At 43.6% G+C, this 26,367-nt stretch overlaps 1 protein-coding gene across 5 annotated transcripts in view; it reads left to right on the top strand.

Annotated features, from left to right (window-relative positions):
• Positions 1 to 26,367, top strand: part of LOC140455209 (uncharacterized) — a 197,501-nt gene that overhangs the window by 72,701 nt on the left and 98,433 nt on the right. For all 5 annotated transcript variants that reach the window (XR_011952793.1, XR_011952794.1, XM_072549926.1 and 2 more), the window contains exon 3: positions 22,648 to 22,950. Coding sequence is in view for 3 of the 5 variants with exons in the window: in XM_072549926.1 (XP_072406027.1) it covers positions 22,648 to 22,950 (303 nt within the window). In the remaining 2 variants the exon portion in view is untranslated. The remainder of the gene's footprint in view (positions 1 to 22,647; positions 22,951 to 26,367) is intronic.

The raw sequence follows: 26,367 nt of genomic DNA on the forward strand, positions 1-26,367 counted from the left end.
TGCCATGAGTCTGTGTTGGCATCCCTCGTTTCTGCTAATGCCATCTGAGTTCAGGAGAAGAGATAAGTCAAAGAAAATAAAGGAAAAGAGAAGAAATAAAAGATAAAAGGAAAGAAAGGAAAGAAAACCGGATGAGGCTAGAGGTTATTAAGGTGGACAAATCCCCAGGACCGGATGGGATCTATCCCAGGTTGCTGAGGGAGGCGAGAGAGGAAATAGCTGGGGCCCTGACAGATATCTTTGTGGCAATCTTAAACACAGGTGAGGTGCCAGAGGACTGGAGGGTTGCTCATGTTGTCCCCCTGTACAAGAAGGGTAGTAGGGGTTTTCCGGGTAACTACAGACCAATGAGCCTGATGTCGGTTGTAGGAAAGTTGCTGGAGAAGGAACTGAGGGATAGGATCTATTTATATTTAGAAAAGAATGGGCTTATCAGTGATAGGCAACATGGTTTTCTGCAGGGAGATATCATGCCTTACCAACTTAATAGAGCTCTTTGCGGAAGTGACCAAGTTGATAGATGAAGGAAGGGCTGTTAATGTCATATACATGGACTTTAATAAGGCGTTTGATCAGGTTCCCCATGGTAAACTAATAGAGAAAGTGAAGTCACATGGTGTGCAGGGTGTTCTAGCTAGGTGGATAAACAACTGGTTGAGCAATAGGAGACAGAGAGTAGTAGTTGAATGGAGTTTCTCAAAATGGAGAAAGGTGACCAATGGTGTTCCACAGGGGTCAGTGTTGGGGCCACTGTTGTTTGTGATATACATAAATGATCTGAAAAAGGGCACTGTTAGTATGATCAGAAAATTTGCAGGTAATACGAAGATTGGTGGAGTAGCAGATAGCATAACGGACTGTCAAAGAATACAGGAGGATATAGATATGCTCGAATGTTGGGTGGAAAAGTGGCAGATGGATTTCAATCCAGATAAATGTGAGGTGATGCATTTAGGCAAGTCTAATTCCAGAGCGAATTATGCAATGAATGGAAGAGCCTTGGGAAAAGTTGATGGGCAGAGAGATCTGGGAGTGCAGGCCCATTGTACCCTGAAAGTTGCTGCACAGGTGGATAGAGTGGTTAAGAAGGCATATAATATGCTTGTCTTCATTGGACGGGGTATTAAGTATGAGAGCTGGCAAGTCATGTTAAAATTGTACAAGACATTGGTTCGGCAGCATTTAGAATACTATGTACAGTTCTGGTCGTCACATTACCAAAAGGATTTGGGTGCTTTGGCGAGGGTGCAGAGAAGGTTTATGAAGATGTTGCCTGGAATGGAAAGTGCTAGCTATGAAGAGAGGTTGAGTAGGTTAGGTTTATTTTCATTCAAAAAAAGGAGATTGAGGTTTACCTGAATGAGGTTTACAAACTCAAGAAGGGTATAGTCAGGGTGGATAGACACAAGCTTTTTCCCAAGGTGAAGGATTCAATAACAAGAGGTCACACTTTCAAGGTGAGAGATGAAAACTTTAAGGGGGATACACGCGGCAAGTACTTCACACAGAGGGTGGTGGGTGCCTGGAACGCATTGCCAACAGAGATGGTAGAGACAGGCACAGCAGATTCATTTAAGATGCGTCTGGACAGATGCTTGAGTAGGTGGGGAGCAGAGGGAATTGGGCGACAGGTTTAGACAGTAGATTTGGATTGACTCAGGCTTGGAGGGCCGAAGGTCCTGTTCCTGGGTTGTAAATTTTCTTTGTTCTATGAGCCTGAGCTCAGAAACCTTACACCACACCAGTTTAATGACATGGGTTCCTTAGGATAGTAAGACCAATCATCTTGCTGTTTTGTATGACTCACCTGCTATCTTAATGGCAGAAATGGAGATGTTGGTTGCTGCTTTCACAATGTTCAACATGGTTCACGACTCCACAGACACTAAAGCAGTCCATGCCCATGTGTGATAAGACCTGGACAATATCTAGGTTAGTAATTGCCAAATAATAGATCGATTTTGAGTTGCAAACTAAATCTCTTTTCTTACTTCCATGATCTCGCCTATTCATAATCAAGACTGTGATTTAATGTTTTACCAAGTCTTAACAGTGGTGCCACGTTCTGTGTCAACTCCTCCCCCCCAACCCCCCCCCCCCCCCCACCCCACACACACACTCTTTTTGTGTGCTCTGACTTTGCAAGGGTCACAACAATATTGTAGTTAACTTAAACCAGAGTTGGTTTAAGTTAACTACATCACCAGAAGGTGATGTAGAATTAAAATGGATAAAGATTCAATTATTCATACTTTAACACAAATGAATGAAGGGAAATCACTTTATCAATTCCCTAGCTTTTAAAGTGAAGTCCGAAAGTTCAAAACTAGATTTAGCAGTCTGAAATGTCTTTGTGTGAACAGTTGATCAGTTAGCCAGTAGTTGAGGAGTTGTATGAAGTTTCTTCTCTTTAATAATTCCTTTGAAGATCTTCCAAGGAAGTTCTGCTACAATATGTCTTCTGTCTCACCATTTGAAGAAATGTGTTTTTACTTGTCGGGTACACAGATACAGATTAGTGAGTCCTTTTTACAATCCAGAAGCTTTTCCTTTGCAGCCCCTCAATGGATGTTTTGATTTTGTCAGTAGAAGTGGTATAGACAAGCACTGACCCCTTTTGCCTACTATTTCAAAATAACGTAGAAAAAGGCATACTGTGCGTATCATATGACCAAGCCTCTTAGAGATGAGAAGCAATTACCATTGAGAAAAAGGTCTGTATTGAAGGTAACCAACTATCTACTACCCACTTCACTGGTTAAGGAGAAAGTTAATAGCATCTTCTTTTGTGAAAGGGGAATAGCTACTTTGTAAGGGATTGTTTTGGAGACAATCATCTCTGTAGCAAATTATAACACAATTCATTCGAATCAATATGTCCCTTTGGAGTTCATTAAACAAGTTTTTCAAACAAACATTTAATCTTTTGTTAAGCAACCCAGTTGCTGATTACTTGCATCAGCCCATTTTGTTTTTGAAATTTCCTTCCCTTCTGACAATTCATACACTTGTCTCTTTTCAGCAACAGTTGCTGCTAAGTGGAAATTGTCCCAGAGTGAGTGATTATCAGTATAGCAATCTATAGATAAATGTGTTTTTTCAATTGACCTTGAGGTAGGAACTGCTTTAAAATATACAAAATACATGGCCATGAATATTGCTTCTACCAATACTCTTATTACTTTGGATGTAGGTTTGCTCGCTGAGCTTGAAGGTTCATTTCCAGACATTTCGTCACCCTACTAGGTAACATCTTCAGTGGGCATCTGGCGAAGCACTGCTGAAAAATTCTGCTTTCTATGTATATGTTTGAGTTTCTTTGGGTTGGTGATGTAATTTCCTGTGGTGAAGTCACTTCCTGTTCCTTTTCTCAGGGGATGATAGATGGGGTCTAACTCAATGTGTTTGTTGATAGAGTTCCAGTTGGAATGCTATGCTTCTAGGAATTCTCGTGTGTGTCTTTGTTTGGCTGGTCCTAGGATGGATGTGTTGTCCCAATCGAAGTGGCGTCCTTCCTCATCCATATGTAAGGATACTAGTGAGAGAGGGTTGTGTCGTTTTGTGGCTAGTTGGTGTTCATGTATCCTGGTAGCTAGTTTTCTGCCTGTTTGTCCAATGTAGTGTTTGTTACAGTCCTTGCACGGTATTTTGTAAATTACATTAGTTTTGCTCGTTTACTGTATAGGGTCTTTCAAATTCATTTGTTGCTGTTTTAGTATGTTGGTGGGTTCGTGGCCTACCATGATGCTAAGGGGTCTGAGTAGTCTGGCATTCACTTCTGAGATGTCTTTGAGTAGGGGAGAGTGGCTAGGGTTTCTGGACGTGTTTTGTCTGCTTGTTTCGGTTTGTTCTGAGAAATTGGCGGACTATGTTCATTGGGTACCCATTCTTTTTGAATACACGGTATAGGTGATTTACCTCTGCTTTGCATAGTTCTTCTGTGCTGCAGTGTGTGTTGGTAGCCCACCAACACACTAAAACAGCAGCTAATATAGAAAGCAGGAATTTTCAGCAGTGCTTTGCCTGAGGCCCACTGAAGATGTTACCTCGTAGGGTGACGACACGTCTGGAAATGAGCCTTTAAGCTCAGCGAGCAAAGCTACATCCAAAACCTCAACCTGAGCTACAAATCTTCTCAAAACTCACTGTTATTACTCTTGATTCCAAAGCTAAGGACAACATTGTAATTCCTTCTCACAACAAAATATAATTAATCCTATTGTTCTCGAAAGATCATTGGGAAAATAGCACGTATGACATCACTAAGACTTACTGATTTCACTTTTTCTAAGTCACCCTTTCTGAATGAATGCTGTTCTGAATTTAATTTTATTTGTGTCTTATTAGTTTTTAGAGCTTCTCCAACAGTAGTCTACTTTGACAGGATAATATAAAAACTTGATCAGCCTACTCAGGTTTTTGGAGGAGATGGGACTTGATCCAGAGTCTTACCACCTTAGTTATAATTTGTCCCAATTCCTCTGCAAGGTGGTGGCAGAGTAAGATGCCCCAGCCGGAACTTCTCTGCTCTGCTCATTTTTGTTTCTTTCTCGTTCTTTTTTACCCTCCTTCCTGCTTTTTTGTGAACTTATGACTCCGACTTACCCAGAGGGGTATACAGGAACTGAGGTCTGCAGGTGAATCCCGGAGCCATGAGGAAGCAATCCCAGAGCGGTGGCAAGTGAGAGGAAGCAGTCCTGGGCAGAGTCTAGCAAAGGGAATCGATTGCCAGAGCAGAGGCCAGTGAGAGGAAGCAGTCTCAGGCGGAGGCTAGTGAGAGGGATCGTGTCTCATAGTGGAGACTAGCAAGGAGAAACAGACCTTTGTGGAGGCTATTGAGGGGAATCGAGTCCCGGAGCAGAGATCGGCAGTTCCGATGAAGCAGTTCCAATGAAAACCTATCTTGGACCAGCTGAGAGCTGGTGCGAAGCAGGCTGCAGGCTTGCGGTGATGCAGTGCTGCAGTTGGACTGGGGTCGAGTACGGATTGTCAGATCCTGTATGGAAGCCCCTGTGCTCAGCTGCTGCAATGTAATGTTTATGTGTACTTTGTTCAGGATGTAGGTTTGCTCGCTGAGCTGGAAGGTTCATTTTCAGCTGTTTCGTCACCATACTAGGTAACATCTTCAGTGAGCCTCGAGATGAAGCACTGCTGGTGTTTCCTGTTTTTGATTTATATGTTTGGGTTTCTTGGGTTGGTGATGTTATTTCCTGTGGTGATGTCATTTTCTATGATGATGTCATTTCGTTTTCTTGGGGAGTAGTAAATCGGATCCAAGTCAATGTGTTTGTTGATGGAGTTCTGGTTGGAATGCAATGCTTCTAGGAATTCTCGTGCATGTCCCTTTTTGGCTTGTCCTAGGATGGATGTATTGTCTTAGTCAAAGTGGTGTCCTTCCTCATCTAACAATACAGATGAGGAAGGACACAACTTTGAATGGGACAATACATCCATTCCTAGGACAAGCCAAACAGAGACACGCATGAGAATTCCTAGAAGCATGGCATTCCAACCAGAACTCTATCAGCAAATACATTGACTTGGACCCGATTTACCACCCCCCTGTGAAAAAGAACAGGAAATGACATCATCATACGAAATGACATCACCATAGGAAATACCATCACAGGAAAGAAACCCAAACATATAAATAGAAAGCAGGAACCATCAGCAGTGCTTCGTTCAGTGGCTCACTGAAGATGTTACCTAGTATGGTGATGAAACATCTGAAATGAACCTTCCAGCTCAGCGAGTAAACCTACATCCAGAAGGTCAACCTGAGCTACAAATCTTCTCAAAACTTGCTCATATGTACTTTGTTCATATGGCTATAATGATTATCCTTTTAACTATGTATTATTTCTGCAAAGTAATGCAGCTACTTTTCTTTTTTATTCCTCGTTTGTCTCTAAGATTTGTACCTCAGTACGTGTACATAAGAATGCACAATAAGAGGCGACATTGTAAAACTTTTCACTGTACTCCTGTACATCTGTACTTGAATACACATGACAATAAAAAATACTGTAATTTATTCTAATACTGACATTGCCACTAGTGTCACAAGAGCCCTTCAACAGGTTGCATTCGTTTTTTTGTCATGTCCAGAACTCTTTTCATGTGAACTCTTTCTCATAGCTCAAAATTATTTGCCCATGTTCATCTATTATCCACTGTTAGTAAATCCCCCATGTTTTCCAATTGATTAATTTGTTACATGCAAAACCTGCTCAGGACACTGCAGACTGCGAAAGGTAAGGGAGAGAGAGGGAGAGAAGGAGGAGGCTAAATCAAAATGGAGCTAGAGAAAGTTCAACAGTGCTTTTATTTTAAATCAAGCTGTTCAGTGATGTTATTGCTCATCTCTGGAGCAGATGGGACTTGAACATGGGTTTCTCAGTCAAAGAGCCCCCCAGTGTGGTCTGTTATTTTCTTAAAATTTGGGTAAAATAGTGACCTTTTTTCCCCAATCACCTGTAGTAATTTTATTTTATGTGTTATAAGACAAAGAGAAAGTACATTGTCTTGAATAGACATAGCATCATCTAGTCTAGTTTGTGTGAGTAACTATTTTAATTGCCTGTGTAAACCTCTTAATTGGTCTACTTCCTCCTTAGTTATATGAGCCTTCCTTTTATGAGAATTTGTGTTCTGATTTATGGGATCCTATTAACATTCATTCACAGTAATTCTCAATTTTCTATGTTTTGTGTCAATTCCTATATAATTAAAAGCTTTTGAAGCATGATTTTCAATTTTAAATTCTGCTTTAAACTGACTAATGACAATTCATGCACATTCCCATCCCATAAGGGAATGTGGTGGTGCGGTAGAAATGTTACAGGCTAATATGTGGTTTTGACTTCAAACCCCACCATAGTTGATGGTGAAGTTCTAATCCCATAAAAATCTGGAATTTAAAAAAAATAGCCATAACCGTTGTTGTCAAAACCCATCTGGATCAAATTCCCTCTAGCCTTTACACAAAACAAAAATCTGCATTCTCCCCGTGTCTTCCTCTTTGATGGGAATGGGAGTGAATAAAGAATAAAGAATAAAGAATTCCCTTTCCAGCTGATTCCCCTGCTAACATGCAGCTTTAATATAAATTGATCCACATTGTCAAGTATTTGTTGATAACAAAACCAAGAAAGTTTTCACAATCAATTTTCCTGAGGATGCAATGTTGTTTTTTCTTTAAGGCCTTTTGCCATTATTCTACTTTAGTTTAGCCTTACATGGTCATCAGAAAGCATCTTTCATCTGCATATCTATCGATGTGAAAGGACTTCTGTCTCCTATCTAGCACGTCTGTGTATATTCCAAATTTTCTCCAGTTTTGTAATTCCTGTTGTTTGGGATCTTTTATGAACTTGTCTTGTAGTTTGTTTGTGGACACTTCCTGCCTACATAGACTCATGCTCATAATGTTATTCCCAGTTCATATTATATTTCTTGACTTTGTTAAACTAAGCCCTATATCCTGTCTTCTACCTCTTTCTGAACTGCTACTATTTGATCACCCTCTCCCATTAATGAGTCATTTCAATAAAATGTGACCTGTATCTGCTCTCGGGCTCACTGTTTGAACTTACATTGTTTTGTTGTGTTCCATTTTTGTGCTTTATATTTCCAGTCTAATTTTCTGTCCCTCATTTTGGATATTCAGTCAGCTCTGCTCTACTTATGTAGTTGCATTTTCCATCGAATAACCCTTTGTGGTCAATATTTAATATTAACCACTACTATTGGTAATTGTCCTTTGAGACTGATCTGTCATCATTGGCCAAGCTGACAGTTTGACGCTCGTAGCTAGGCAATTCTTGGCAATGAGATGAATCTGGCTCTTTGATATTTCTTGTAATTCCTTTAGAATTTGCAAATTTGTAGTCCATACTAAGCAGTCTTGAAGAGTGTACATGAATAATTTTGTTCCCATTCTATGCAAATGAAATAACTCTACAGAGGCAGGTACCCTGTAACCAAGTCACCAAGTCACCCTTTATTTACAAATGAACAGTCCTTGACTACCATAATACCTCATTTATTTAGAACGAAGAACAAAGAAAATTTACAGCCCAGGAACAAGCCCTTTGGCCCTCCAAGCCTGAGCCGATCCAAATCTACTGTCTAAACCTGTTGGTCAATTCCTAATCATCTGTATCCCTCTACTCCCCACCTACTCATGCATTTATCCAGATGCATCTTAAATGAATTTAAGGTGCCTGTCTCTGCTGGCAACGCGTTCCAAACGCCCACCAACCTCTGTGTGAAGTACTTGCCACGTGTATCCCCCTTAAACTTTCCACCTCTCACCTTGAAAGTGTGACCTCTCATTATTGAATCCTTCACCTTGGGAAAAAGCTTGTCTCTATCCAACCTGTCTATACCCTTCTTGATTTTATAAACCTCAATCAGGTCCCCCTCAATCATTTTTTCTAATGAAAATAAACCTAACCTATGCAACCTCTCTTCATAGCTAGCCCCTTCCATACCAGGCAACATCCTTGTAAACCTTCTCTGCACCGTCTCCAAAACTTCCTCATCCTTTTGGTAATGTGGTGGCCAGAACTGTACACAGTATTCTAAATACGGCTGAACCAATGTCTTATACAATTTTAACATGGCTTGCCAGTTCTCATACTCAATACCCCGTCCAATGAAGGCAAGCATATTATATGCCTTCTTGACCACTCTATCCACCTGTGCAGAAATCTTCAGGATACAATGAACCTGCACTCCCAGATCGCTCTGCCCACCAACTTTTCCCAAGGCTCTTCCATTCATTGTACAATTCGCTGGAGAATTAGTCTTGCCTAAATGCATCACCTCACATTTGTCTGAATTGAAAACCATTTGCCACTTTTCCATCCAACTCCCCGGTCTATCTATATCCTCCTGTATTCTCTGACAGTCCCTTATGCTTTCTGCTACTCCACCAATCTTCGTGTAATCTGCAAACTTGCTGATCTTCCCTCTTCCAGATCATTTATGTATATTACAAACAACAGTGGCCCCAACACTGACCCCTGTGCAACACCACTGGTCACCTTCTCCATTTCAAGAAACTCCCTTCAACTACTACACTCTGTCTCCTGTTGCTCAACCAGTTCTTTCTCCACCTAGCTAGAACTCCCTGCGCACCATGTGACTTTACTTTCTCCATTAGTCTACCATGGGGAACTTTATCGAACGCCTTACTAAAGTCCATGTATATGACATCAACAGCCCTTCCTTCATCTATCAGCTTGGTCACTTCCTCGAAGAACTCTATTAAGTTGGTATGGCATGATCTCCCCCGCACAAAACCATGTTGCCTATCACTGATAAGCCCATTCTTTTCTAAATATAAATAGATCCTATCCCTCAGTACCTTCTTCAGCAACATTCCCACCACCGATGTCAGGCTCACTGGTCTGTAGTTACCTGGAATATCCCTACTACCCTTCTTGTACAGGGGATGACATGAGTAACCCTCCAGTCCTCTGGCACCTTACCTGTATTTAAGGATGTCACAAAGATAGTTAATGTCAGACAGATCTCCCTGATTGGACCAGATTTATAGCCCCATATTGTATCACGTCCAGCTGATTGACCTCATTACAATCACATTTCCGATAACCTTTTTGGGCCTCTTCAATCTTTCAGTCCCTCTCTGTTATTATAAACCATATCTCCCTGATTGAAACTACTTTTCAATGGCTTTATAACTTGGGGCTCACTGAATTCTTTGGGAGACTTCAGTTTTTAAGAGCCTTTGTGCAGTATGTAGTGCATTCAAATACTCTAAAAAATGAACTAATTGTAGCTCCTTTCCAAACTGGGACTTGATCACTCATTACTGATGCAACTGGAGACATGGTAACCTTTCTATTGGATATACAGGAAGAGAAGGATGGTTGGAATTAATATACAAAGAGGAAAGATTCTCAGTTTGAAAGATGTAGAATTTATGTGGATGGAGGGGAAGAAATTACATGGGAACATAGGGACAAGAATAAGCCATTCATTCCCTCAAGCCTGTTCAATAAGATCATGGCTGATTTGTGGCCAACTCCATAGACCTGCCTCTGGCCCATATCCTTTAATACCTTTTCACAAAATAAATTAAAAGTTGTAATTAATTAACAAGTGGAAATAGACACTGGTAGGTGTAGTCTGTAGTGTCCTAAGAGTAGTTGTTCTGTAGGACAGAGATGAGACAAGAAGATAATGACAGCATGTCAAAAAGGCAGTACACTACAAAGGCAATGAATTTAATCTTCATCTTGCCAAAGGTAGCCACATGGAAAAATATATTGAGTGCCAAGAAAATATAATTTGAATCAATTCAACCAGAGGTCTGACTATTTCAGATCTTGTAATGCATAATGAGGCAGTTTTAATAAATGATCTCAGAGTAAAAGATTCCCAAGGAACAGTGAGCTTAACATGGTAGAATTTAGCTTTCAATTTGAGAGTGAGAATTTTGGTTGGAAACAACTCTCCTAAAACTTAAATAAATGGAATGAGGACCAAGTTGGTTGGAGTGAACTAGGAAAGGTGTTGAGCAGATAAAACAATTGATGAACAATGGTAAATATTTGAAAAGAGAGTTCATGACTCAAGTGTATAATCTTTAACTTATTAATTATATTGTTTATCTTATTAATCTTTAACAGACATTAAGCTAACTGGCCTATAGTTACCTGCTTTTTGCATCCTTCCCTTTTTAATTAAGTTATCACACTGGAAAATTACCAATCTTCTGGGACTTCTCCAAAACCTAAGGATTCTTGGAAGATTTCTACTAGTGCTATCCTTAAGCTACTTCCTTTGATATCCCAGGATGCAACGCGTCAGGTCCCACGGATGTAGAGTCATAGAAGATGTACAGCATAGAAGCAGACCCTTCGGTCCAACCTGTCCACACCAATCAGATATCCCAACCCAATCTAGCCCCACCTGCCAGCACCCGGCCCATATCCCTCCAAACCCTTCCTATTCATATACCCATCCAAAATGCCTCTTAAATGTGGCAATTGTACCAGCCTCCACCACATCGTCTGACAGCTCATTCCATACACGTACCACCCTCTGCGTGAAAAAGTTGCCCCTTAGGTCTCTTTTATATCTTTCCCCTCTCACCCTAAACCTATGCCCTCTAGTTCTGGACTTCCCGATCCCAGGAAAAAGACTTTGTCTATTTATCCTATCCATGCCCCTCATCATTTTGTAAACCCTTCAGCCTCCGATGCTCCAGGGAAAACAGCCCCAGCCTGTTCAGCCTCTCCCTATAGCTCAAATCCTCCAGCCCTTGTCAATCTTTTCTGAAGCCTTTCAAGTTTCACAACATCTTTCCGATCGGAAGGAGACCAGAATTGCACACAATATTCCAACAGTGGCCTAACCAATGTCCTGTACAGCCGCAGCATGACCTCCCAATTCCTGTACTCAATACTCTGACCAATAAAGGAAAGCATACCAAACGCCTTCTTCACTATCCTATCTACCTGCGACTCCACTTTGAAGGAGCTATGAACCTGCACTCCAAGGTCTGTTTGTTCAACAACACTCCCTCGGACCTTACCATTAAGTGTATAAGTCCTGCTAAGATTTGCTTTCCCAAAATGCAGCTTATCAGTCTTTTAGCCCTATTAGTTTCCCTCACACTTTTTTCTCATGGTATTTATTTCCTCTCCTCCATTTACCTCTTGAATATTTAGAAATTTTGGATTGCCATTTGTGTCTTCTACTGTGAAGACTGATGCAAAGTATTTATTCAATCCTTTGGTTCCTCATTATTATTTCCCGAGCTTTGTTCTCTAAGGAACCTATATTCAGTTTGGTCTTTCACTTTTTTATATATTTAAAGAATCTCTTAATGTCCATCTTGATATTACTTGTATGTTTACCTTCAAAGTTTATTTTCTCCCTCTTTTTTGTTTTTGGTTATCTTAGATGGTTGAGACCTATATCCCAATTCTCTGGCTTATGCCACTGATCTTTGCTGCATTTTATGTTTTATTTTCTCTCAATGTGATGCTATCTTTAACTTCCTTCCTTAACCATAGTTGACTTATCCCATTCCTAGAATCCTTCTTCCTCACTAGGGTATATTTTGAGATACTTTGCCTCAATGTTTACAATAGAGAATATACAAGAGCAAACCAGTGGACCAAATGGCTTATTTCTGCTCCTTAGACTTATTGCTTTGTTATGTGATTTTTAACTTTGTCCAGCCTAGTCCAACACCGGCACCTTCACGTCAATATTGCTTTATAATGCTCCTGATTGGTGGGTTGGCTCAATAAAAGTGAATTGCCTGCTCCTGTTCCTATTTTTAGCAATGATTCTTGTCCCATTAATCTAATCTGCTGTTGCTTCTATAATGAATGTGACAAACTCAGAGCATGGATCAGTACTTGGAACTATGGCCATTATGGGGCAGGAATGGTTGTTGGATGTTCCAGGGTTTAGATGTTTCAAAAGGAACAAGGGGGAGGTAAAAGAGGTGGGCGATTGGCATTGCTAATCAGGGATAGCATCAGCTGCAGAAAGGGGGGTCATCAAGGAGGGTTTGTCTCCAGAATCAGTGTGGGCAGAAGTCAGAAAAAGGAAAGGAGTAGACACTTTATTAGGAGTTTTCTAGAAGCCCCCAATAGCAAGAGAAACATGGAGGAGTAAATTGGGAAGTAGGTTTTGGAAAACTGCAGATGTAACAGAGTTGTTGTCATGGGTGACTTTAATTTCCCTAATATTGATTGGAACCAACTTAGTTTAAATATTTTGGATGGAGCAGTTTTTGTCAGGTGTATCTATGAAGGGTTCCTAATGCAATATGTAGATGAGCTGACTCGAGGGGAGACCATATTGGATATGGTGCTTGGCAATAAACTATGCCAGGTGTCAGACATCTGGGTGGGAGATCATTTCAGTGATAGTGATCACAACTCCCTGAGCTTATGCTGGAAACATCGACTCTTCTGCTCCTCAGATGCTGCCTGACCAGCTGTGCTTTTCCAGCACCACACTCTTGACACGAAACTCATGGAGAGGGATAGGAGCAGGTGGCATACAAAAGTAATTGGGGAGAGGGAATTATAGTGCTATTAGGCAGAAACTGGGGCACCTAAATTGGGAACTGATGTTCTCAGGGAAAGGCACGACAGAAATGGGGAAGTTGTTTTGGAAGCACTTGCTGAATTACCCACTGAGGCAAGGCAGCGATGGTAGGTTGAAAGAACCGTGGGTAACAAGGGATGTGAAACATAAAGGAAAAAGGAAGAAGGAAACTTACTTAAGGTTGAGGAGGCAAGGATCAGTCAGGGCTCTAGATGGTTAAAAGGTAGCCAAGAAGGAACTGAAGAATGGATTTAGCAGAGCTAGAAGGGGGCATGAAAAATCTTACCTTTAGGAGGTAGGATTACAGAAAATCCTAAAGTGTTCTGCACTTATGAGAGGAACAAGAGGACAGCTGGAATGAGCATATGTCTGATCAGGATTAGTGGAAGGTTCTTGCGCCTGCAGTCGGATAATGTAGGGGAGGTCCTTAGTGAATACTTTGCTTCAGTATTCACTGCTGAGAGAGAACTTGATGTTTCTGAGGATAGTGTGAAACAGACTGATATGCTAGAACAGGTTGATGTTAAGAGGGAGGATATGCTGAAAACTTTGAAAAACATAAGGATAGATAAATTCCCTGGGCCAGATGGGATCTACCTGAGGTTATTACAGGAAGCAAGGGAAGAGATTGCTGCACCTTTGGGGTTGATCTTTGTGTCCTCATTCTCCACTAGAGTAGTGCCAGATGGTTGGAGGGCAGTAAATGTTATTCTCTTGTTCAAGAAAAGGAATAGGAATAATCCTGGGAATTACAGACTAGTGGTGGGCAAAGTATTGGAGAGGATTCTGAGTGACAAGATTTATGATTACTTGGAAAGCCATAGTTTGATTAGAGATAGTCAGCATGGCTTTGTGAGGGTCAGGTATGGCTCACAAACTTTATTGAATTCTTTGAGAATGTGGCAAAATATGTTGATGAAGGGAGGGCAGTGGATATAGTGGACATGGATTCCAGCAAGACAACAGACAGTAGGTGCAGGAATAGGCCATTCTGCCTTTCGAGCCAGCGCCACCATTCAATATGATCATGGCTGATCATCCTCAATCAGTATCCTGTTCCTGCCTTATCTCTATAACCCTTGATTCCACTATCCTTAAGAGCTCTATCCAACTCTTTCTTGAAAGTATCCAGAGACTTGGCCTCCACAGCCTTCTGGAGCAGAGCATTCCATATACCCATCACTCTCTGGGTGAAGAAGTTTCTCCTCAACACTGTTCTAAATGGCCTACCCCTTATTTTTAAATTGTGTCCTCTAGTTCTGAACTCACCCATCAGCGGAAACATGCTTCCTGCCTCCAGCGTGTCCAATCCTTTAATAATCTTATACATCTCAATCAGATCCCCTCTCAGCCTTCTAAACTCAAGCATATACAAAGCCCAGGCGCTCCAGTCTTTCAGCATAAGATAGTCCCGCCATTCCGGGAATTGACCTAGTGAACCTACGCTGCACTCCCTCAATAGCCAGAATGTCTTTCCTCAAATTTGGAGACCAAACCTGCGTACAATGTTCCAGGTGTGGTCTCACCAGGGCCCTGTACAGCTGCAGAAGAACCTCTTTGCTTCTATACTCAATTCCTCTTGTTATGAAGGCCAGCATGCTATTCGCTTTCTTCACTGCCTGCTGTACCTGCATGCTTACCTTCATTGACTGATGTACAAGAACACCCAGATCTCTCTGTGCTGCCCCTTTACCTAACTTGACTCCATTTAGGTAGTAATCTGCCTTCCTGTTCTTGCCACCAAAGTGGATAACCACACATTTATCCATTATTGGATTAGTGGTGCTGGAAGAGCACAGCAGTTCAGGCAGCATCCAACGAGCAGCGAAATCAACGTTTCGGGCAAAAGCCCTTCATCAGGAATAAAGGCAGTGAGCCTGAAGCGTGGAGAGATAAGCTAGAGGAGGGTGGGGGTGGGGAGAAAGTAGCATAGAATACAATGGGTGAGTGGGGGAGGAGATGAAGGTGATGTTTCACAACATGGTTGAAGAGCTTCAGAGCAGAGGAAATGACCTGGGAGTTGCAGTGGGAGAGGGACTCCCTGAGATTCTTGTAGAGAGAGGAGGAAAACTTCTTCAAGGCAGGCATCCTTGCAAGAGGATTCGCAGTAGGGTTAAAATCAACAAGGTAAAAACAATGACTGCAGATGCTGAAAATCAAATATTGGATTAGTGGTGCTGGAAGAGCACAGCAGTTCAGGCAGCATCCAACGAGCAGCGAAATCAACGTTTCGGGCAAAAGCCCTTCATCAGGAATAAAGGCAGTGAGCCTGAAGCGTGGAGAGATAAGCTAGAGGAGGGTGGGGGTGGGGAGAAAGTAGCATAGAGTACAATGGGTGAGTGGGGGAGGAGATGAAGGTGATGTTTCACAACATGGTTGAAGAGCTTCAGAATCTCAGGGAGTCCCTCTCCCACTGCAACTCCCAGGTTATTTCCTCTGCTCTGAAGCTCTTCAACCATGTTGTGAAACATCACCTTCATCTCCTCCCCCACTCACCCATTGTACTCTATGCTACTTTCTCCCCACCCCCACCCTCCTCTAGCTTATCTCTCCACGCTTCAGGCTCACTGCCTTTATTCCTGATGAAGGGCTTTTGCCCGAAACGTTGATTTCGCTGCTCGTTGGATGCTGCCTGAACTGCTGTGCTCTTCCAACACCACTAATCCAATATTTGATTTTCAGCATCTGCAGTCATTGTTTTTACACATTTATCCATGTTAAACTGCATCTGCCATGTATCCGTCCACTCACCTAGCCTGTCCAGGTCACCCTGTATTCTCCTAAAATCCTCCTCACATTTCATCCTGCCACCCAGCTTTGTGTCATCAGCAAATTTGCTAATATTACTTTTAATACCTTCATCTATATCATTAGTGTACATTGTAAAAAACTGCGGTCCCAGCACTGATCCCTGCGGCACACCACTGGTCACTGCCTGCCATTTTGAAAGGGAGCCGTTTATCACAACTCTTTGTTTCCTGTCAGCCAACCAATTTTCAATCCATGTCAGTATTTTGCCCCTAATACCATGTGCCCTAAGTTTGCTCACTAACCTCCTATGTGGGACTTTATCAAAGGCTTTATGAAAGTCCAGGTATACTACATCCACTGGATCTCCCTTGTCCATCTTCAGAGTTACATCCTCAAAACATTCCAGAAGATTAGTCAAGCATGATTTCCCCTTCATAAATCCATGCTGACTCTGACCTATCCTTTTACTGATATGGTTCCCCATGGTAGGCTCATTCAGAAAATAAGGTAACTTAGGATACAGGGAAACCTGTCTCTCTGGATACAGAATTGGCTGGCCCATAGAACACAAAGGGTGGTGGTAGATGAAAAATATTCAGCCTGGAGCTCGGTGACCAGTGGTTTTCCGCAGGAATCTGTTCTGGGTCCTTTGCTCTTTTTGCTTTTTATAATTGACTTGGATGAGAAAGTGGAAGGGTAGGTTAGTAAGTTTGCTGATGAGACAAGGTTAGTGGAGTGATGGGTAGTGTACAGGGTTGTTGTATGTTGCAACAGGATATTGACAGGATGCAGAACAGGGCTGATAAGTCGCAGATGGAGTTCAACCTGGAAAAGCATGAAGTGATTCACTTTGGAAAGTTGAATTTGAATGCTGAATGCAGGGTTAATGGCAGAATTAGAAAGCGTATGGTGTGTTGACTTTCATTAGTGGGGGATTGAGTTTAGGAACTGTGAGGTTATGCTTTAGCTCTGTATTGTGTTTGGTTGAAGCTGTTGAGTGGGAGCAGAGGAGATGTACCAGGATGCTGCCTGGACGGGAGGGTATATCTTATGAAGAAAGATTGAGGGAGCTAGGGCTTTTGTCAATGGAGTGAAGAAGGATAAGCGGTGACTTGATAGAGGTGTACAAGATGATGAGAGGCGCAGATAGAGTGGATAGAACAGAGAATAATACAGCGCAGAACAGGCCCTTTGGCCCTCGATATTGCGCCAACCTGTTAACTATTCTCAGCTTGTCCTCCTACACTATCCCAAAATCATCCATGTGCTCATCTAAGGATTGTTTAAATCTCCCTAATGTGGTTGAGTTGACTACATTAGCAGGTAGGGCATTCCACACCCTGACCACTCTCTGCGTATTGAACCTGCCTCTGACATCTGTCTTAAATCTATCACCCCTCAATTTGTAGTTATGCCCTCTCATACAAGCTGACGTCATCATCCTAGGAAAAAGTCTTTCCCTGTCTACCCTATCTAATCCTCTGATCATCTTGTATGCCTCTATCAAATCCCCCTTAGCCTTCTTCTTTCCAATGAGAACAGACCCACGTCTCTCAGCCTTTCCTCATAAGACCTTCCCTCCAGACCAGGCAACATCCTGGTAAATCTCCTCTACACCTTTTCCAATGCTTTCACATCCTTCCTGTAATGGGGCGACCAGAACTGTACATAATATTCCAAGTGTGGCCACACCAGCGTTTTGTATAGTTGCAGCGTGATATTGCAGTTCCAGAACTCAATCCCTCTACCAATGAAACATAACACACCAAATGCCTTCTTAACAGCACTATCCACCTGGGTGGCAACTTTCAGAGATCTATGCACATGGACTCCAAGATCCCTCTGCACATCCACACTACCAAGAATCTTTCCATTGACCCAGTAATCAGCCTTCCTCTTATACTTCTCAAAATGCATCACCTCACATTTAGCTGCATTGAACTCCTTTGCCACCTCTCAGCTCAATTCTGCAGTTTACCCAAGGCCCCCTGCAACCTGTAACATTCTTCCAAACTGTCCACTACTCCACCGACTTTAGTGTCATCTGCAAATTTACTAATCCATCCACCTGTGCCTGCGTCTAAATAATTTATAAAAATGACAAACAGCCATGATCCCAAAACAGATCCTTGTGGTACACCACTAGTAACTGGACTCCAGACTGAATATTTTCCATCAACCACCACTCACTGCCTTCTTTCAGAAAGCCAGTTTCTAATCAAAACTGCTAAATCACCCCCAATTCCATGCCTTTGTATTTTCTCCATCAGCCTAGCATGTGGAACCTTATCAAAGACTTTACTGAAGTCCATGTTTACCACGTCAACTGCCCTACCCTCATCTACATGCTTGGTCACCTTCTCAAAAAACTCAATGAGGTTTGTGAGACACGACCTGCCATTGATAAAACCATGTTGACTATCTGAAATCAATTTGTTGCTTGCTAGATGATTATAAATCTTATCTCTTATAATCCTTTCCAAAACCTTTCCTACAACAGAAGTAATGCTCACTGGTCTATAATTACCTGGGTCATCTCTGCTGCCCTTCTTGAACAAGGGCACAACATTTGCAATCCTCCAGTCCTCAGATACTAAGCCTGTAGACAATGACCAGAGCTGAAAATGTGTTGCTGGAAAAGCGCAGCAGGTCAGGCAGCATCTAAGGAGCAGGAGAATCGACGTTTCGGGCATGAGCCCTTCTTCAGGAATGTGACTTTCCTCATTCCTGAAGAAGGGCTCATGCCCGAAACATCGATTCTCCTGCTCCTTGGATGCTGCCTGACCTGCTGCATTTTTCCAGCAACACATTTTTAACTTTGACCTCCAGCATCTGCAGTCCTCACTTTCTCCTGTAGACAATGACCACTCAAATGTCAAAGCCAAAGGCTCTGCTATCTCCTCCCTAGCTTCCCAAAGAATCCTTAGCTAAATCTCATCCAGCCCAGGGGACTTGTCTACTTTCACTCCTTGTAGAATTGATAACACCTGTGCGTAACTAACCTCGATCCTTTCTAGTCTAATTTCTCGTGTCTTATTCTTCTCCTCTACAATATTCTCCTTTTCCTGAGTGAACACAGATGAGAAATGTTCATTTAGCACCTCTCCGATCTCTACAGGTTCCACACTCAACTTCCCACTTCTGTCTTTGACTGGCCCTATTCCTACCCTAATCATCTTTTTATTCCTCATATACCTATAGAAAGCTTTAGGGTTCTCCTTTATTCTATTTGCTAAAGACTGCTCGTTTCCTCTCTTTGCTCTTCTTAACTCTCTCTTTAAATCTTTCCTAACTGATCTGTAACTCTCAATCGCCTCATCTGTACCATCCTGCCTCATCAACACATAAGCCTCCTTCTTCTTAACAAGAGATGCAATTTCTGTGGTAAACCACGGTTCCCTTACCTTATCACTTCCTCCCTGTCTGACAGGGACTTACCTATCAAGGACACGCAATATCTGTTCCTTAAACCAGCTCCACATTTCCATTGTCTGCATCCCCTGCATTTTGCTACCCCATTCTATGCATCCTAATTCTTTCCTAATCGCATTATAATTGCCCTTGTACCATCAATAACTTTTGACCTGTGGCATGTACCTATCCCTTTGCATCGCTAAACTAAACGTAACTGAATTATGGTCACTCTCTCCAAAGTGCTCACCTACAACTAAATCAAACACCTGGCCTGGTTCATTACCAATCACCAGATCCAGTGTGGCCTCCCCTCTTGAGGGCTCTTCAACATACTGTGTCAGGAAACCCTCCTGCACACATTGGACAAAAAATGATTGATCCTACGTACTAGGGCTATGACATTTCCAGTCAATGTTGGGGAAGTTAAAGTCCCTCATAATGACCACCCTGTTTCTTTCACACCTACCCAGAATAATTTTGCTAATTCTCTCTTCCACCTCCCTGAAACTCTGCAGAGGCCTAAAAACTCCAAGAAGTGTGACCTCTCCTCTCCTGTTTTTAACCTCAGCCCACACTACCTCAGTAAACAAGTCCTCATCAAAATTTCTCTCAGCCACCATTATACAATGTTTGACGAACAAGACCATGCCTCCCCCTCTTTTACTGCCATGCCTGTTTTTAATGAAAGATCTAAACCCTGGAACCTGCAATCTCACCCTGGTCTATCCATGTCTCTGAAATGGTCACAACATTGTAGTCCCAGGCACCTTTCCATGCTGCAAGCTCACCTACCTTATTTTGGATACTTCTGGCGTTGAAGTAGATACACTTCAAACCAGTTTGCTGTCTGCCAGCACATTCCTGTGACCCTGAAATCCTGTCCCTGTCCTTCCTACTCTCATCCTCCTGTGCACTGCAACTATACCTCCGGTTCCCATCCCCCTGCTGAGCGAGTTTAAACCCACCCAAATTGCACCAGCAAATTTCCCACCCAGGATATTAGTACCCCTCTGGTTCAAGTGAAGACCGTCTTGTTTGTACAAGTCCCACCTTCCTCAGAATGAGCCCCAATTATCCAAAAACCTGAAACCCTCCCTCCTGCACCGTCCTTACAGCCACGTGTTCAGCTGATATCTCTCCGTATTCCTTGCCTCGCTATCACGTGGCACGGGTAACAAACCAAAGATAATAACTGTGTTTGTTCTAGCTCTCAGCTTCCACCCTAGCTCCCTGAAATCCTGCCTTACATCCCAATCCCTCTTTCTACCTATGTCGTTGGTACCTAAATGGACAACGACTTGAGGCTGGCCACCCTCTCTCTTCAGGACTCCAAAGATAGCCAGAGACATTTTCCCATGGCAGAAATGTCTATCATGAGGAGGCATAATTTTAAAGTATTTGGGGGAAGGTTTAGGGGAGATGTCAAAGAACAAAGAAAATTTATAGCCCAGGAACAGGCCCTTTGGCCTGCCAAACCTGAGCCGATCCAAATCTACTGTCTAAACCTGTCGGTCAATTCCTAAGCATCTATATCCCTCTGCTCCCGACCTACTCATGCATCTGCCCAGCTGCATCTTAAATGAATCTACCGTGCCTGCCTCTACCACCTCTGCTGGCAACGCGTTCCAAACGACCACTACCCTCTGTGTGAACGACTTGCCGTGCGTATCCTCCTTAAACTTTCCACCTCTCACCTTGAAAGTGTGACCTTTCATTATTGAATCCTTCACCCTGGGATAAAGCTTATCTCTATCCACACTGTCTGTATCCTTCATGGTTTTGTAAACCTCAATCATGTCCCCCCCTCAATCTCCTTTTTTCGAATGAAAATAAACCTAACCTACTCAATCTCTCTTCATAGCTAGCACCTTCCGTACCAGGCAACATTCTTGTAAATCTTCTCTGCACCCTCTCCAAAGCATCCACATCCTTTTGGTAATGTGGCGACCAGAACTGTACACAGTATTCTAAATGTGGCTGAACCAATGTCTTGTACAATTTTAACATGACTTGCCAGCTCTTATACTCAATACCCCGCCCAATGAAGACAAGCATACTATATGCCTTCTTGACCAGTCTATCCACCTGTGCAGCAACCTTCAGGGTACAATGGGCCTGCACTCCCAGATCTCTCTGCCCATCAACTTTTCCCAAGGCTCTTTCAATCATTGTATAATTCACTCTAAAATTAGTCTTGCCTAAATGCATCAGCTTACATTTGTCTGGATTGAAAACCATCTGCCACTTTTCCACTGAACTCTCCAGTCTATCTATATCCTCCTGTATTCTCTGACATCACTTATGCTTTCTGCTACTCTACCAATCTTCGTGGCATCTGCAAACTTGCTGATCATACCAACAGTGCCCTCTTCCAGATCATTTATGTATATTAGAAACAACAGTGGCCCCAACACTGATCCCTGTGGAACACCACTGGTCACCTTTCTCCATTTCGAGAAACTCCCTTCAATTCATACTTTCTCTCTCCTGTTGCTCAACCAGTTCTTTATCCACCTAGCTAGAACACCCTGCACACCATGGGGAACCTTATCAAACACCTTACTAAAGTCCATGTATATGACATCAACAGCCCTTCCTTCATCTATCAACTTGGTCACTTCCTCGAAGAGCTCTATTAAATTGGTAAGGCATGATCTCCCCTGCACAAAACCATGTTGCCTATCACTGATAGGCCCATTCTTTTCTAAATATAAATAAATCCTATCCCTCAGTACCCTCTCCAGTAACTTTCCCACCACTGACATCAGGCTCACTGGTCTGTAGTTACCCAGAATATCCCTACTTTCCTTCTTGGTCAGGGGGACAACATGAGCAACCCTCCAGTCCTCTGGCACCTCACCTGTTTTTAAGGATGCCACAAAGTTATCTGTCAGGGCCTCAGCTATTTCCTCTCTCGCCTCCCTCAGCAACCTGGAATAGATTCCATCCGGTCCTGGGGATTTGTCCACCTTAATAACCTCTAGCCTACCCAACACATCTTCCCTACTTATGTCAATGTGATCCCGACTAATCAAACTTCCATGTCTAATCTCAAGATTTATCATATTCCTCTCCTTTCTGAACACAGATGCAAAGTAATCATTCAGAATCTCATCCATTTGCTCAGGTTCGACACATGGCCTTCTTGAGAGACAGTTCTTTCCACAGAGCGTGGTGGGTGTGTGGAATGCAATGCTGGCAATGGTAGTAGAGTCAGATACACTGGGGACATTTTAGCAACTCTTGGATAGTCACATGGCTGTTAGTGAATGAACGGTATGTAGGTTAATCTTAGAGTAGGATAAAAGGCCTGCACAACATCGCAGGTCAAAGGGCTGTACTGTTCTATATTCTAAAGTACATTTCCTTTCTTTCCAGAGCAAATCAACATGAATGCTCAATTAGGGAGTGATGTTACATTTCCTGGACCAAAAGTCCAGACAGGACATACTTCCTTGAAATGGCTTTACACTAATGGCAAGAGTATTTTAATTTTGGCGTTTATTAATGTGAATGATCGACGCATTGGTCAGCCATCAAACCCGTACAAAAACCGAATTACGTATAATGCAGACACTCTGTCCTTCATGCTGAAGAATATAAAGGCAACAGATGAAGGAACTTACACATTAAGGGAAGCTGCACATGGCTCAATCATCAATGTGAAGCTCATCATTAACAGTAAGCACTGTAAACTACCAATTTGATTGTGTTTTTTGAATGTACCTCTCCCAACCTGAGTAATGTGTTGCAAATAACAATAGAATTCTAATTCTCAGCGTCCTTCACCCAGCTGCATAAGCACCAGTTCAACCCCTCACTGTCTCTGTTCTCATCCCATGGTTTCTTATCCCATATCCAGTATTGGATGAGTAGAAATTTCCTTGAACTAAACCTTGGGAAAACTGAGGCCATTGTCTTTGGACTCCAGACTAAACTGAAAAGTGTACAGGGAATGGCAAACCTATGTATAAAACTTTGAAGGTGAGTGAAATAACTGCACAGAGGCCAGTAGCCAGCCAGCCAGCCAGCCAGCCAGCCTTTCTTTCATTCGTTCTTTTGTTCTTTCTTCACAGTACGCTGACTATGGCCGGCCAACTTTGAATTAGTCCCCAGAACGCTGGAGATGCTAAATTGCCTGTATATATTCGTCAGCCAGGGATTTTCTGATTGGGGTTATTAATCTGGGCCAATCAAGTTCCTTGCATTCAACAAGGTCCATCTGGTTCCAATCACTACATCCCAAACTCCAGGGATGTAGGCCTGGTCTTTCTGTTGTAGATTTTCCTGCAATGTTTCCACCCCAGGTCCGGTTCCTCTGTTTTGGACTCTGACACTGTTGACAAGTACCAGACCATAGCATGCCTCTTGCATTTAGAGAGTCCTGGGAGAGATTCCTCTTCTTCTTCCAGCGGTAACGGTATCAAGACTGCATCCATCTCGAATTCGGAGGTTTCCTTGGGTTGGGATATCTGGTCGGCATGGACAGGTTGGACTGAAGGGTCTGTTTCCATGCTGTACATCTCTATGATTCTATGACTGTAGATGGAGCGGGAGAACCTACTGTTTCTGACTGCTCTTCTGGCTGTTCTGAGGGGCCAGATATGTTCTGCTCCTGCCCCATTTGCAAGGTAACTGCTTTCAGGTGATCCATGTGTTTGTTCAGGACTCTATCATCTACTCAAACTTTGTAAGTCACGGGACCTGACCTTGTGTCAACCTCGCTTTGTATCCCTATAGGGCCAGTCCTATGGTTCCTGCACCAAACTTCGTCCCCTGAATTAAGTTCTCTCACTTGCTTAGAGGAGGCATCTGGCCAGCATTGGCATTCCTGCTGCTGTTTCACCTCCCCTAGGTCTGGGAACATGTGATTTAACCTGGTGCGGATTCTTCTTTCCATCAGCAACTCTGCTGGAGCTATCATTATTGTTGCCTGTGAAGTGGTCCTGTAATCAAACAGAAACTGGGATAGTTTGGCATCAATCGATGCTGTCAGATGCTTCTTTAACTCTACCTTCAATGTTTGGACCACTCTTTCTATTAGACCATTGGATGAGCAGAATGTGCCGAATGTCACTTGATTTTGGGAAATATTCAAATTCCCTGCTGATAAATGATGCCCCATTGTCTGTGACCAATACTTCCAGGAGTCTGTGTACCGCGAATGATGCTCACAGCTTCTCAACCGCCATCTCTGCATTTGCCAAGTAACTTTATGCACATGCACATCCAACCACTTTGAATGGGTGTCCACAATGACCAAGAACAGTGAGCCAATGAAAGGACCAGTACAGTCAACATGCAGCTGAGTCCAGAGTTTAGCCGGCCATTCCCATGAATGTGAGGGCACTGGTGGTGGCAATCTTTGTCCAGGTTACAAAATCTTGTCAAAGGTCATCGCCAACTGGGTCAGGTCTGCTCTGGGATTGGTGATCCACCCGGACCAAACCTGTGCTGTACCGGGCAGGAAGATCTCTGAGAGTCTTGCACTCCTCAGGGATACGATCGCCTACGTGCAGGACAGGGGGGTGGACACCTGCCTCATCAGCCTGGACCAGGAGAAAGCCTTTGACAGGATATCGCATACATATATGAGGGATGTCCTCTCCAAAATGGGCTTTGGGGAGGGAATCGGAAATTGGATCAGACTGCTCTACACCAACATTGTCAGTGCAGTCTCAATCAATGGGTGGGAATCAGATAGCTTCCCTGTAAGATCTGGAGTCAGGCAGGGATGCCCCCTCTCACCCGCCTTGTTTGTGTGTTGCATAGAGCCATTTGCTGAATCCATCAGGAAGGATGCGAGCCTGAGAGGGGTGACTATTCCTGGCAGCGGGGGCCTGCAGGTTAAGGCCTCCCTGTACATGGATGACGTCGCTGTTTTCTGCTCGGATCCGCTGTCCGTGCACAGACTCGTGTGCATCTGTGACCAGTTCGAACGGGCCTCGGGGGCCAAGGTAAACCGAAGCAAGAGCGAGGCCATGCTCTTCGGGAACTGGGCCGACCAATCCTCTATCCCCTTCACCGTCAGGACTGACCACCTGAAGGTGCTGGGTATTTGGTTCGGGGGGGCTGGGGCGTGCGCCAAGACCTGGGCGGAGCGGATCAGAAAGATGAGACAGAAACTAGGCAGATGGGGGCAACGGTCGCTCTCCATCGCGGGAAAAAACCTGGTCATCAGGTGTGAGGTACTCTCAGTATTGCTATATGTGGCACAGGTCTGGCCTATCCCCAGGACCTGTGCCGCCGCAGTCACCCGGGCCATCTTCCAATTCATTTGGAGATCAAAGATGGACCGGATCCGAAGAGACACAATGTACAAAGACCGGTGCAATGGGGGAAAAAACACGCCCAATGCCACCCTCACCCTGATGGCCACCTTTGTGTGTGGCTGCATCAAGCTGTGCGTGGATCCCCGGTACGCAAACACCAAGTGTCATTACGTACTGAGGTTCTACCTGTTCCCGGTGTTGCAAAGGATGGGCCTGGCCTCGCTGCCGCGGAACGCTCCGAGTAGTTGGACCGTTCCTTATCACCTGTCCTTCATGGAGAAATTTATGAGGAAAAACACCTTTGACCACAAGTTCATCAGGAAGTGGTCAGCACGTAGTGTCCTTGAGACCCTTCGGGAAAAGGAGAGGGCGGATCCTGTCGAGCGGTTCCCTGAGCAGACTGCCAAAGCCATTTGGCAGAATGCCTCATCGCCAGAACTTTCCAACAAGCACCAAGACGTGGCTTGGCTGGTGGTGAGAAGGGCTCTGCCTGTGAGATCCTTCATGCACGCCTGGACTCTCTGCCGCACCGCATGCTGCCCTCGAAGTGGCTGCGGTGGAGACAAGACTGTCACACACCTCCTTCTGGAATGTGCCTATGCAGAGGAAGTCTGGAGAGGAATGCAGTGGTGCTTGTCGAGGTTCGTCCCGAGCAGCGCCGTGACGCGACGCGGGACTCCGTGCTCTACAGCCTGTTCCCCGGGACTCACACCGAGACGAACATTAACTGTGCCTGGAAGATCATCAACTCGGTGAAGGATGCTCTCTGGGCGGTCCGAAACCTGTTGATCTTCCAGCTGAAGGAGTTGACCACGACTGAGTGTTG

The sequence above is a fragment of the Chiloscyllium punctatum genome, chromosome 30 (assembly GCF_047496795.1).
Source record: "Chiloscyllium punctatum isolate Juve2018m chromosome 30, sChiPun1.3, whole genome shotgun sequence".
Lineage (NCBI taxonomy): Eukaryota > Metazoa > Chordata > Chondrichthyes > Orectolobiformes > Hemiscylliidae > Chiloscyllium > Chiloscyllium punctatum.